The sequence below is a fragment of the Brassica napus genome, chromosome A3 (assembly GCF_020379485.1).
Source record: "Brassica napus cultivar Da-Ae chromosome A3, Da-Ae, whole genome shotgun sequence".
Lineage (NCBI taxonomy): Eukaryota > Viridiplantae > Streptophyta > Magnoliopsida > Brassicales > Brassicaceae > Brassica > Brassica napus.
In genome coordinates, this window is record NC_063436.1 from 20,899,234 (window position 1) to 20,912,141 (window position 12,908).

Genomic DNA, 12,908 nt, shown 5'->3' on the forward strand with positions numbered 1-12,908 from the left:
ACGACTGGACCGCAATCCATATTTGTTTTGGTTACATGTTAAAATTTAATTTTTGACAAAAGTTACAATGGTAACTAATGTAAAACGCAAATCTCACACAACACGAAGAGACTCGAAAGGATTGGTGACGAAATTTAGACACTTCCACCTTTGGTTCTTAAGAACACAACCGAAGCACCTACCGACACAGTTTTCTGGATCTCAAAGGTAAATAATCCCTCTTTTTCCGACATTAATATGAATAGATTGATTTTGGGTTTTATATATGGAATGTGCAAAAGAAATTACTGGATCTGGAGATGTACAAAGATCTCTGGAAACTATTTGTTTCTTCATTTTCTTGGAAAAAAAGTGATTAATTTGGTTCGTTATTTATATACTGTCTGATGTAACTCGATTGTGGGAATTTAAGAGTTTTAGTGGAACTGATGAGATGTGGTAGGTTTGGGGATGAATAAGAGGAAGATCTGTGTTCTCAGTCTGTTTGGTAGTTAAGTTGTAAAGAGACCTATCTACAAAATATTAGCTTCTGCCATGTTTAAGTTGAGCTCAAATTTATATAATGTTTTAACAATGTCCGCCGTTGTTTCTGATGATATAATCTTGAATTGATAAAGCTTTTGGTGTTTCTGATATTTTCAGGATTTAAGTAAAAGTCCATGCTTGTGATAATATAAAAAATCGAAGTTTGTGTTGTATATTTTGCAACAAGGAGATGATGCGGTTCAAAGAGGTATTTCTTTCCATCCTGTCTGAAAGAAAGAAAACTAATTTGAATGTAGTCTCACCCTTAAAATTGTCTCTTTTTCTCTGAGCTCAGTTTTGCTTCTTCACTATTTTATCTCTTACTTTCTTGATATACTTTGTGTTTATACATGAATCAGGAGAAAGAAGCGAAGAAAGAAGCTTTCAGGAAGTATTTAGAGTCCAGTGGAGTTCTTGATTCTCTAACCAAAGGTATTGCTTCAATTTTTCTATATTACACCATCACTTAACCTATCAAATAGTTTGATTGGTTTCTGACATAATATTTTGATTTATACTCTTTTATATGTACTGGAACACAATGCGGATTTGTAGTTCTGGTTGCTTTATATGAGCAGAATGACAAGCCTTCCTCTGCTTTAGAGTAAGTTCATGGACATTTACTTTGTTTCTAACCGGTATATGATTTATAATCAGACACTGAAGGACCTCCTAGCTTTGGTTTTTGTTTTTGTTTTTGTTTCAGGTTCATCCAGCAAAAGCTAGGAGGTCCTTCAGTGTCTGATTACGAGAAGCTTCAAGCTGAGAAGTCTGATCTTCAAATAAAGTACAATGAGCTTTTTGCTAAACATCAAGAAACGTTGAGAGAGGTGTCACTTCCTAACTTGAATTTAAAAGTTCATCGCTAAACCATCTATAGTTGATTAGCACATGATTCCATTCTTATGTAGTTCCTTATTGTGGCTTTACAATAGCTTTCTTCACCATCCATAATCATTAATACATATCGAGTCACCCGTGATATACTGAAACTACTTGGCGCATTTTGTTTGTGGTTAATGTTGCAGTTAGAAGGAGTGAAGAGCTTGCATTCCCGAAACTCTTCGAAGGATGATGATGAGAGAGAGGTCATTGAAGACGAACACACGGCCCTTGTGGCTCCTCCTCACCACTAAATTGTTCGTTATTGTATATGTAATTCTCATTGCGACATTTTCAATCTCCGTTACTGTTAGTATTTTGAGTGTCATTTTGCTTGCCTATACGCTGATTTAAGCTGACTTGTTGATTGTTCCACTGAATAATATCCACATATTCAAAATTCTTAGATCAAGATTATTTCCGTTTTAAATATTTAGTCAAAAAAGAAAAATTATTTCAGTTTTTGCATGAGATCAAAGCAAACTGAATCGATCAGTAGATTTGTAAAACATTATAAACAAGAGTTGTTTTTGGATTTACCGTAGGGGTGAGACTAACCAATAGGATTTTGTTGTTTCATATTCAATATTTTTAAAAACAAATATTGTGGAGTTATATTATGTTTCTAAAATAAAAGATAAAAAAAAAAATAGTAACAGTAGTAGTTTTTATTATTCTATGTAATTTTTACTTTTATTGGCTATAAGGTGACTAATCAAATAATATAGACTTTTTTTTTACAACATAAGAGGCTATTAGCCTATGAAACTACCGATTCAGACAACCAAACCGGGGATAGTGAATCGACATATAGCATAACTGAAGGAGAATTCCTCGCACCGTGTGCAACCTTGTCCACCATTATATTTTGTGCCCTTAGAATATGTATGATCTTGAAGTTAGGGAAGAAAGTCTTACTGCGACATAATTTTTCCATGTGTGTAGCAAACGCTGGCCATTTTTCAGGTGATGACACTATCTTCACCAATTGAGAACAATCTGTCACAAATACTACATCTGAGAACTACAGAGTCTTCATACACTCAATTGCTCAAATCAGAGCTTCACATTCCGCATGCAAAGGTGATAGGTTTTGTCGAAAATATATTGCCTCCATCATTACTTCCTCTGAATCCATTTTCCGGCAGTACTAACCCTGTCCAGTGAAAACATCTTATTCCCTCTACGTTCTATCGACATAACAGACAGTTGAAGATCCCATAGTCTGGCAGCTAACATCTGCCTGAGAATACCCATGATGTTATTAACCAAGGAGTAAGATATAAAGTACTCAACGATGAAACACAGTAATTCACCAGAGCAACCTTAGAAAAGAGTATATCATTTAGTAGCATTGAATGGTGTGGAAAAATTTAAAAGCAGAACTATTAAAGTCCACAGCTGAGATAAAGAGGAATGGAATGATTCTACACTATTTGAGATTTGTGATTAATGTACGATTGAATTTTAAATAAATTGTTTATATTTTAAGATTAATAGTTAGCTTCTTCTTTTTTTTTTGCTAAAGGATTCATATTTATCTCAAAAAGTTTCTCTTCCTATATAAGGAACCTCACCCCCTGTTGTATATTGAACCTCACCCTCCTCGGAAAATCTTTCTTGAATTCTTCTCTCAAAGTATATCTTTTTTCATAGATTTTTTACTCATCCGTTAATGTTTCTTTGTTTTCTGCTTTGGTGACTTTCTTGATATTCGTTAGAACCCTTGTAATGTTCTGCACTTACTTTTGATTTCGTGTGTGCTAACGAGAATTGTACTTTTTATTGTTTCTAGATGTCGATGCAAATCTTTGTTAAATTTTTTACTGGCAAGACCTTAACTCTTGATGTCGAAAGCTCAGACACCACTTGCAAAGTCAAAGAAAAGATACAAGATAAGGAAGGAATCCCTACATACCAGCAGATGCTTGTCTTTGGGAAAAAAATGCTTGAGGAATGCCGTCCCTTGGCTATTTACAATATCCAAAACAATTCAACTCTCCACATGATTCTCAGGTTTAGAGGTATGAGAATCTTCGTAAATAATTTTGAAGGCAATGCCATAATGCTTGAGGTCAAAAGCTCAGACACCATTGACAACGTCAAGGGAAAGATACACGATAAGGAAGGTATCCCTAACTACCAGCAGAGGCTTGTTTTTGCCGGGAAAAGCCTTGAGGATGACCGTACGTTGGCTAGTTACAATATCCAGAAAGAGTCAACTCTCCACTTGATTCTCAAATTTAGGATGCGAATCTTCGTAAATATGTTTGACAAGACCAGAATAACTCTTGTCGTCAAACGCTCAGACACCATTGCCAACCTCAAGGCAAAGATACAAGATAAGGAAGGAATTCCTATCGAAAAGCAGAGATTGGTCTTTGCCGGACGTATTATGAAGGATGATGACTGTACCTTGGCTGATTACGATGTCCAAAACGACAACACTTTACACATGGTTCTCATGTTGGGAGGAATTATGAAAATCTTCGTTAAGACTCTTACAGGCAAAACCATAGCCCTTGAGGTCGAAAGCTTAGACACAGTTGACATGGTCAAGGCCAAGATCCAAGATAGAGAGGGAATCCCTCCGCACCAGCAGATGTTGTTTTTTGCCGGTAAACAGCTCAAGGATGGCCGTTTGGTGGATAACAAGATCTGGAAGGAGTCAGTCCTTCACGTCCATCGTTTAAGTGGTGGAATGCAAATATTTGTGAAAACACTCTATGGAAAAGTCATTACCTTAGAAGTTGATAGCTCAGACACAGTTTACAATCTTAAGAAAAAGATTCAAGACAAGGAAGGAATCGCACTAGACCAGCAGAGAATCATATTTGCAACTACACCACTGGAGGATGGTTACATGCTTGCAGATTATAACATCCAAAAGGAGTCAACACTTTACCTTGTGCTTAATTTCCCATAAAATAGACTTTAAGCTATTCGTTTTTTTTCCTTTGTTTTTAAATTTTTAAATTGGATTTTTTCTTACGGGAACGAACTCTAAGTTGTTTTTTCACTGATCTGATGATCACCTAATTAAGAATGATTAAACACACAAAAATAGAAAAAACCGAGATACCCCCTTGGTAGGGAATCATCCTCGCAATATGAGGGAGCCTGAAACTCCGGTGATAAGGGCGCTTGGATTGCCGAGCATGGCAGAGGTGACGAACAACATGGCTATTCCTGGACTTTGCGTTTGCTGTTAGTACTTAGTACGGTGCGGTGGTGCTATTCAAGCGTGTTCTTCAAAGCCAGGCTCTTGCCTTTTATGCTTTTGCCCGTACTAGGATTCGGACCCAAACTATACTAACTCATATATGTATATTATTTTTTTTAAAGCAGTAATTCATAGTATTCAGAACAGAAATAGATGATACTCTCTCTCTTCCTTAAAGATCTATTTTTTAGAAAAAAAATTATTTCAAAAAGATACATTTTTTACATTTTTAATACATTAATTAATGAAAAATTATACTTTTCAAAAAATACAATTGTGTTTAATAAAATATCATTGGTTAAAAGTTATTGGAAATAGTTAATTAAGAAAAACAATGTATTGGAAAATACAATTTTAAATGTTTTTTTAATAAGTGTGAAAAAATTATAACATGGATCTTTTAGAAACGGAGGGAGTATATGAAATGAACATTTTAAATATATATCAATAAAGTTAATAGATTCGGGCACAGAAAATTACATAACCAATAAGCGAGATGAAGTAGGTTGTTTCTAAGCTGATGTTAGAGCATCAACAACCGTTTGGATTCTTCAACATAGTCTCTCAGTTTATAATATTGATATTTTAACAAAATGAATTAATTTTTATTTTTTTCAAAATATTACACCACTAACAACATGACACATGTAGAATCAATACCTTACCTGCTGAACGTCTCTCGTCCAGGTAGTTTCTTCTATTTTCTCTCTATCCCACTTTCTCTTTCTTCTTTTATTAAATTTTTAATGATAAGAGATTAGGAGAGATACTTCCACTGCTGATGCTCTTAAAAAGAAATCAATAGTTTATTATAATTTTGGTCACATTTTTTAAAAATTTGTTTTATGTAACTTATTGTATTATAATACTATTATTTAATAAGTGAATTTAATTACTTATCATATTTTTCATGATTTTAGGATATGTCATTCTTTTAATCAATATATTTTTATTTAAATTTTATTTTAATATATGTTTATCATGCGAGAGTACGATAACTAATAAAAATTAACCTATTCTACAATATATATATATATATATTATTAAAAAGTATTTTAATATATATATATGCTTATCATAATATTTAGGATATTTAATTAATAAATAGATATTAACAATATCTACCGATAATATCATAATCACGTTTATCTTATATATAATTTATGATTTTGATGACTAATATTGTAGACAGTTCCTCTGATTTTTATTAGAAATATAATCCAAATACAGATTATTACAATATTAAATTTAAGATTAAAGGTAAAACATCATTGAAAATATGTAGTAAAATATAAATTGTATGCTTATGTTAAATATTATATATATATAATATTAAATAATCATATTCCTAACCTAAAATAACTTAATTTGTATTTATAGATGTAGAACATCAAAATCACAAATGAGTTTATGTTAATAATGAATCTATCCATAAAATCAGAAAGTTTATTAAAATAAAATATTTAAAACTAAAATAGTGAACATTATATAAATGACAAAATGAAAATTAACTAAAATACTAAAAATATATGGAAACAAGAAACACTAGAATTAAAACATTACATAACATTAAAAATTTCACAAATAATAAACATAAAATAAATATAATCTGAAAGAATACATAGATAATGCTTTCTAATTTATTATTTTTGTGGTTTTGTTTCACTGTTTTAAAAATAAAACAAAATTGTTATTTTGTTGGTATTCAGGTTGTGTTTGTTTATAATCCTTTCAGTACCACCGAATTTCTTTTCAGTCCACAATTTCGATAAGTGTTTAGTTTTAAATCTAAAAAATATTACTATATAAATTTTTTTGATCTAAAATCTATATTATATATATAAAACTATGAAACTAAAGAACAAAATGTAATACACATATTACCAATATGAATATTAAAGGTTTATATTTTTTTTTATCAGCAACATAAACATACTCATGTAGACTCTGTAAACCAAACCATCTCCGCATCTATATGGACAACAAAAGACGATTGCCTTCTTGCACTGCGTGCTAGACTATCCGCCCTTAAATTATGTGTCTGTGGTATATGAATGAGCTCTGAACTGTTGAAACTTCTCTTTTAAGACATTGTTGTCTTCCAAATAACTTGCAAACAGGGTGTTTGGTTTAAACATGCTACACCAAAGTTCTCTTTTATTACCTGGTTGGCTATGCGTGGAAGGCTCTCCACAGGTGATAGAATGAGAAATTGGAATATTGATATTGATGCAATCTATGTCAAGAACCTATAGAAACTCTTGAGTCATTTATTTTTTGAATGCGAATACTCGGCAAAAGTTTGGGAAGCATTGATGCGGGGGGTGCTTAAGGATCAGTACACTGTGATATGGGAGGATCTTATAAGAATGATTTCAGGTGGCTATAACGGGAGAAAGATTGAGCTGTTCACAGTGCGATATATGTTTCAAGCAGTGGTACACACGATATGGAGAGAAAGAAACAGAAGGAGACATGGAGAATTTCCATCTCCTGCTGAGGTTCTGATCAAGAGATTGGACAAGAATATAAGAAACATATTCACTGTGATACAAAGAAGGGGTGATAAGGATTATGCAAAAGGGATGGAGTATTGGTTTAGCACTCGATGAAGGGAGTGGGAGTGAGCTTGAATATTATTTTTATAAGTTTTGGTTGAGAAGGTCTAGTAGGAGTGAGAGCTGGACATCCAATAGGAGAGAGAGCTGGACATCCAGTAGGAGAGAGAGCTGGCTACCTAGTAGGAGTGAGAGCTAGGTAGAATTGGGATGGTTGATTTGCGATGAGGAGATTCAGTAGGAGTGAGAGCTGGCTGCCTAGTAGGAGTGAGAGCGCGGTAGAAGATAAGGATGAGGAGGTTGATGAGTTAAGGGAGATAAAATTTATATTCTTCTATTCGGTTTTTCTCCAAACTTGTATAGAAAATCTTAGGAATGGACACACATAGTTGTAACAAAGTCTTTCTTTTTTGAATTAAATTTAACATTCAATTCAAACAAAAAAAAAACTTGCAAAAGTGGTCATTATTCTGGTTCCGAAACCATCTTCACCAACTGAGAACAATCCGTTACAAATATGACCGAAAACTGTCGTAGATTTCTCATGCATTCCATTGCCCAAATAAGGGCTTCCATCTCCGAATGAAGTGGCGATTGACTCGCCCGTGTATTTCTTGCTCCCATTAAACCATCAAATCCTGCCAGTGTGCTATACCAACCTTGTCCCGAAAAATTATCCTGATCTTTCCATGATCCATCCGTAAAACACCATCTACCTAGGATTGTCGGCACCATCGATGTTACTGATGGCCGAGTTTGATCTATTCCTTGTGTAAGAGAACTTTGTGCCTCCATCCAAAGTATAGACTCCTTCTCTGCCAATTTGAGAGTATCCCTCGGATCAATATTCAAATTGCTGAAAACTTTATTGTTTTGTCTTTTCCATATATACTATAAGATCTACGCAAATCGATGCTCTTTCATCACTGGAGAAACTCTCTAAAATAAATGATCCATATTTGCAAAAAGTGATTGAGTGAGAACAATATTTGGATTTGAAGGAATTCTTGACAATGCCCGAACCTGAACCGCGAATGGACTTTCAAAAAATACATAATTAATTGACTCTTCAGATTATAATACTAATTTATGATTTGTATCTAATTTAATAATTTAACTTTCTTATAAAATAAACATTAGAAATAAAGAATTATTACGTATGTATATATTAGTCCGCAGGCCCAACTCATTTCCAGTAGTTAAGGAAATCCATTTTTATCTGTGTGAAGCCAGCCACCTACTTTAGCAATAAATGCCAAAATTGGCGTATTAATTTTCCCGCGCTAATAAACCATTAACCTTTCCCTCCTTCACCGGCGCGGCTACGACGATGGAAACGCCGACACAGACCGCGGAGCACATAGAATCGATGACGGAGTTTCTGGTTAGCCACTACTCCGATCAGCTCCGCGACATCGCTCTCTCTTCCGATCCCAAACTTCATTACCCTCTCTTCCTCGAGTAAATGCCTTCAACCTCTTCTCTCTCTCTATCTCTCTTTCAAACTACGACATGTACTTATATAACACACACTCTCCAGATTCGCAGAACTCGTTGATGACAATCCCCACCTGGCGCGTCTCGTTTACTCCAATCCCGAACAGTACCTCCGTCTCTTCGACGATTCCGCCCTTCTCGCTCTCGTATGTAACTCAATTTAGTGATGAATCATCTTTCGATAGAGTTACTTTTTGTGTTTGGGGTTTTAGAAAATAGCGTTGGAGCATATGAAGAAATTCGAGAGCAAGATTGGGATTGAGAAGAGATTCATACACGTGCGTATTAACACTAGCGGCTCCCCTCTTGAACGAAGCTCTGGTGTGTGTGTGTATTTGCCTCTTGTTGTTATACATATTCTTTTGCTTAATTTTGTTTTGTTTTTTTTTTGTCAACAGACACTTTCCCAAGTATTGGACGGGTTAGAGTGAAGCACCGTGGGATTCTCCTGATGTTGAAAGGCACAGTGATCAGATCTGGAGCTGTTAAAATGTATGAGGGAGAGAGGATGTTTAGATGCCGAAAATGCAAACACATGTAATGTTAATGTTTTCTCTCTTGTGCTGCTTGTAACTCATTTTGAATTATCTTGTTCTTATGAGTTTGTTTTCTTGTGTATAGGTTTCCTCTTTTCCCTGAGTTGGAATCAATAAACTCGATTGTGAAACCGCCGTTTTGTCCTTCCCAGCGGTCTAAGTCTTGTGAAGGAACAAACTTTGATCCTGTGGATGATACAGTCACACGCCATGACTATCAAGAAATCAAAATCCAAGAGAATACTCAGGTTTTAGGTGTTGGTGTTATCCCAAGGTCCATTCTAGTCGTCCTCAAAGATGACCTCGTTGACAATGTTAAAGCTGGAGGTATATAAACTTTCTTTTATTGTTCTATGCATCAATGTTATCGCTATAGTTCCAAGATTCTCTGTGTAATCATTCTTTAAGCTATCAATATCCTGATATTGGTTTAAGTAACATATTTGCTTTTTCTTAAAGCAGATGATGTTGTTGTCTCTGGAATCTTGACTTCAAAATGGTCTCATGACTTAAAAGATGTTCGCTGTGACCTTGAACCTATGGTGATTGCCAATCATGTCAGGTAAAATGGCTTGGAAATTTTGATAAAGCAATCTCTATGTATCAGTTACATCATTGAAGTTTTTACCAACCTCATGCTAAAAGTTGACTATAAAAATGGTTAGGCTAATCTAAACAAGTAGCTATTAGTTCCATTTAAGATTTTTTTTTCCAGAGTTACTGTTGGGGCTTTGATGATTACTGTTTCTGTTAATAACTCACTTTTCTCCGGTTATCATGCTGTTCTCTAGAAGAACTAATGAACTCAAATCAGAAATTGATATCTCTGATGAATTGATTGAGAAGTTCAAGAACTTTTGGAGCCATTTCAAAGATACTCCTTTGAAAGGTAAAAAAACTAACTGTTTGTGATTTTTCTGCCTATTTTGTTGTAACGTATGGAAGATTTCTGTTAAAATCAATGTCAAATGTTTTCGTATTTCATCTGTTAAAATCAATGTCAAATGTTTTCGTATTTGATCAAGTCAGGGAGAAATGCTATCTTACGAGGTATCTGTCCTCAAGTTGTTGGTCTCTTCACTGTTAAGCTTGCAGGTATGGTGTGCCAATAATGACTACATTTTTCTGTCAAACGTCTCTTCTCATTAAATTGTCTAGAAAGATGTTCATGCATGTGCATGTTTATATGCAGTTGCCTTAACACTAATTGGAGGTGTGCAACATGTTGATGCTTCTGGTACAAAAGTCCGGGGAGAGTCTCACTTGCTTCTTATCGGAGATCCAGGTCGGTGTCAACCACTGAGTAGTACTTTTCTTATTGAGTTCTAAGTTTTTCTCGCCAAACTAAATTGATGTTAAGAAAAACTGAAAATGTCCTCTGTGTTTTCTTGTTGTTACTAGCTCATTGAGCTCTATGCATGACTATATTTTTATGAGTCCTCCGTTTACATTGTTGATATCTGGCAGGAACTGGAAAATCTCAGTTTTTGAAGTTTGCTGCAAAACTTAGCAACAGAGCTGTAATCACAACAGGACTAGGAAGCACAAGTGCTGGGTTGACTGTAACTGCAGTGAAGGATGGAGGTAAGTACTTCCATCTTGCCTATTTCTCGCGTTTCATAACACTTTTTTCAACTTATTCCTATCAATTTGTTTTTAGGAGAGTGGATGTTGGAGGCTGGGGCTCTTGTTCTTGCAGATGGTGGACTTTGCTGTATTGATGAATTTGATAGGTATTCATCTGTAATTTTATCTGCTTGAAATGTTCTTGTGGTGTGCTGAATCTTTCGAATTTTGTCACGGACAAGAACTATCTTTGCATCGAGTTTGTATCTATTATCTTCTTTATTGGGAGGCTTATTTATAACTAATTTTTTTTTTTTTTTTGTAATCTTTCTGGAAGCATGAGAGAGCATGACCGAGCAACCATACATGAAGCAATGGAGCAACAAAGTATAAGCGTTGCCAAGGTACATATTTCTTTTTGTCGCAGGATCAGCTCTATTTGTCTCTATCTTATTGTGTCTTGTTAATTTGAAGGCGGGCCTTGTGACGACTCTTAGCACAAAGACAATCGTATTCGGTGCTACAAATCCTAAAGGACAATATGATCCTGATCAGTGTATCCATTTTCAGATTTATTAGACCTTAAACAAGTTTTTGCTTTCATACATGCTTTCTGTTTTTTTTTTCAAATTCATGATGCAATATCACTTAAAGAGTCAGACACTTCTTCCTTGAATCAGCAGTTGAGAAAGCCTTCCTGCTTTGATATTTTTCTTCAGAAATTTCTTAACTGAATCTTAGCTCTTTCTGTCAATACTGCACTTTCGGGTCCCTTGTTGAGCAGATTTGATATTGTACTCGTTCTTCTAGATACAAAAAATCCTGAATGGGATAAAGTTGTATCCTCTCACATCCTTGCCGAGGTATGCTCCTTTAAGGAAATCTAATATTATATTTGTGACAATGTTAAATATCTTTATTATTTTTGATGAATTAACCAGGTGCAAATAGAAGAAGGCAGATATGTCGATGATCTGACTATGATTTGGCCACTACCGATGCTTCAACGGTATCATAGATGTGTACACAATAGTTACAAATTGTTTTCATCTGAGATGACATATGCGTTTGATCATGACCGATACAGGTACATTCAGTTTGTTAAAGGAAACTTCAGGCCTGTCCTGTCTAAGGAAGCAGAAGAAATCATTTCAAGTTATTATCGTCTCCAAAGAAGATCATCAACACATAATGCAGGTAGCTTTATTCTGCAGAGGCTATTATCTTGTATTAACCAAAGATAGATCACAAGTTAAGGTAATATCTTTCTTCATGTAATTTGATTTGATTTTACTCTTGAGTTGCAGCAAGAACAACCGTGCGGATGTTAGAAAGCTTAATCCGTCTAGCTCAAGGTAGTTCTTCTGTTTATCAATCAAATTACTGGAAAAAAAGGATTAAATTGTATAATGGTTTGACACACAGCTCATGCAAGGCTTATGTTCAGAAACGAGGTCACGCGGTTGGATGCAATAACAGCAATCCTATGTATTGAATCGTCGATGACCATCTCAGCCATCGTAGACAGTATGGGGAACGCGTTACACTCTAATTTCTCCGAAGAACCAGATCAGGAATGTATCCTTTTTTTCAAACGTTACCTAAACTTTCGTTTCTAGTTTTTCATGTTTAGTTACAGTCATCGTCGGGAGCATTGGCCGCTTGAATCCTTAACATATAGCAACCAACAGATGCGAAGCAAGAGACGCTTATCCTTGAAAAGCTTAGAGGAGACGACATCTATTAGGTCTGCAATAATTCATCTGCAATTTTTTATTTGTATATGTGATTCGGTTGTTGACGGGTTGTTGAGGTTCCCTATCTTGGGAGTAAACTTACTTTTAAGATGTGTGTATTATCTTAAAGTGTATTTTGCAGGTACTGACACTTCTCTAATAGGTTAAAAATATGTTCGTGTTCGATGTAGTTCAGTGTGACTTGCCAATATGTGGTCATTCCAAAACCTATTAGTTTGGAGGACGTAAATTTTCCATGTATGCATCTTTTACCAACTGAACGGTACCTATGCCATAATCTACACTCGTGGTAGGTTTGTTTAACTTATCCGCAATATAAGTTCGCTAGTACTACTATAATAAGGTCATTCGCCATGAATATATC

The 12,908-nt window shown here is 34.8% G+C and overlaps 3 protein-coding genes across 3 annotated transcripts; all 3 read left to right on the forward strand.

Moving 5' to 3' along the window:
* Positions 1 to 53: 53 nt before the first annotated feature.
* On the forward strand, positions 54 to 1,837 carry LOC106439748 (c-Myc-binding protein homolog). Its single transcript, XM_013881254.3, has 6 exons — positions 54 to 207; positions 643 to 733; positions 885 to 957; positions 1,081 to 1,129; positions 1,232 to 1,355; positions 1,554 to 1,837. Exons 2-6 carry the CDS (start codon positions 716 to 718, stop codon positions 1,659 to 1,661), a joined length of 372 nt encoding a protein of 123 aa, XP_013736708.1. The 5' UTR covers positions 54 to 207; positions 643 to 715; the 3' UTR covers positions 1,662 to 1,837.
* A 202-nt stretch (positions 1,838 to 2,039) lies between these two features.
* On the forward strand, positions 2,040 to 5,414 carry LOC125607063 (polyubiquitin-like). Its single transcript, XM_048776646.1, has one exon. It carries the CDS (start codon positions 3,203 to 3,205, stop codon positions 4,331 to 4,333), a length of 1,131 nt encoding a protein of 376 aa, XP_048632603.1. The 5' UTR covers positions 2,040 to 3,202; the 3' UTR covers positions 4,334 to 5,414.
* Positions 5,415 to 8,194: 2,780 nt separating this feature from the next.
* Positions 8,195 to 12,713, forward strand: LOC106439747 (probable DNA helicase MCM9). Its single transcript, XM_013881253.3, has 19 exons — positions 8,195 to 8,649; positions 8,729 to 8,831; positions 8,898 to 9,006; positions 9,084 to 9,222; positions 9,307 to 9,548; positions 9,684 to 9,783; positions 10,013 to 10,110; positions 10,251 to 10,316; positions 10,414 to 10,506; positions 10,689 to 10,805; positions 10,882 to 10,954; positions 11,125 to 11,191; positions 11,262 to 11,343; positions 11,529 to 11,650; positions 11,729 to 11,796; positions 11,875 to 11,984; positions 12,095 to 12,142; positions 12,213 to 12,365; positions 12,479 to 12,713. Exons 1-19 carry the CDS (start codon positions 8,519 to 8,521, stop codon positions 12,532 to 12,534), a joined length of 1,977 nt encoding a protein of 658 aa, XP_013736707.2. The 5' UTR covers positions 8,195 to 8,518; the 3' UTR covers positions 12,535 to 12,713.
* Positions 12,714 to 12,908: the final 195 nt, after the last annotated feature.

Excerpts from the sequence above, each read along its gene's own strand:
- LOC106439748 (XM_013881254.3), top strand. Across the intron at positions 1,130-1,231 it reads AAGCCTTCCTCTGCTTTAGA|GTTCATCCAGCAAAAGCTAG; the intron begins GTAAGTTCATGG and ends TTTTTGTTTCAG. Across the intron at positions 1,356-1,553 it reads ATCAAGAAACGTTGAGAGAG|TTAGAAGGAGTGAAGAGCTT; the intron begins GTGTCACTTCCT and ends TTAATGTTGCAG.
- LOC125607063 (XM_048776646.1), top strand. The coding sequence starts at position 3,203 with ATGTCGATGCAAATCTTTGTTAAATTTTTTACTGGCAAGACCTTAACT.
- LOC106439747 (XM_013881253.3), top strand. The coding sequence starts at position 8,519 with ATGGAAACGCCGACACAGACCGCGGAGCACATAGAATCGATGACGGAG. Across the intron at positions 9,007-9,083 it reads CCCTCTTGAACGAAGCTCTG|ACACTTTCCCAAGTATTGGA; the intron begins GTGTGTGTGTGT and ends TTTTGTCAACAG. Across the intron at positions 11,192-11,261 it reads AAAGTATAAGCGTTGCCAAG|GCGGGCCTTGTGACGACTCT; the intron begins GTACATATTTCT and ends GTTAATTTGAAG.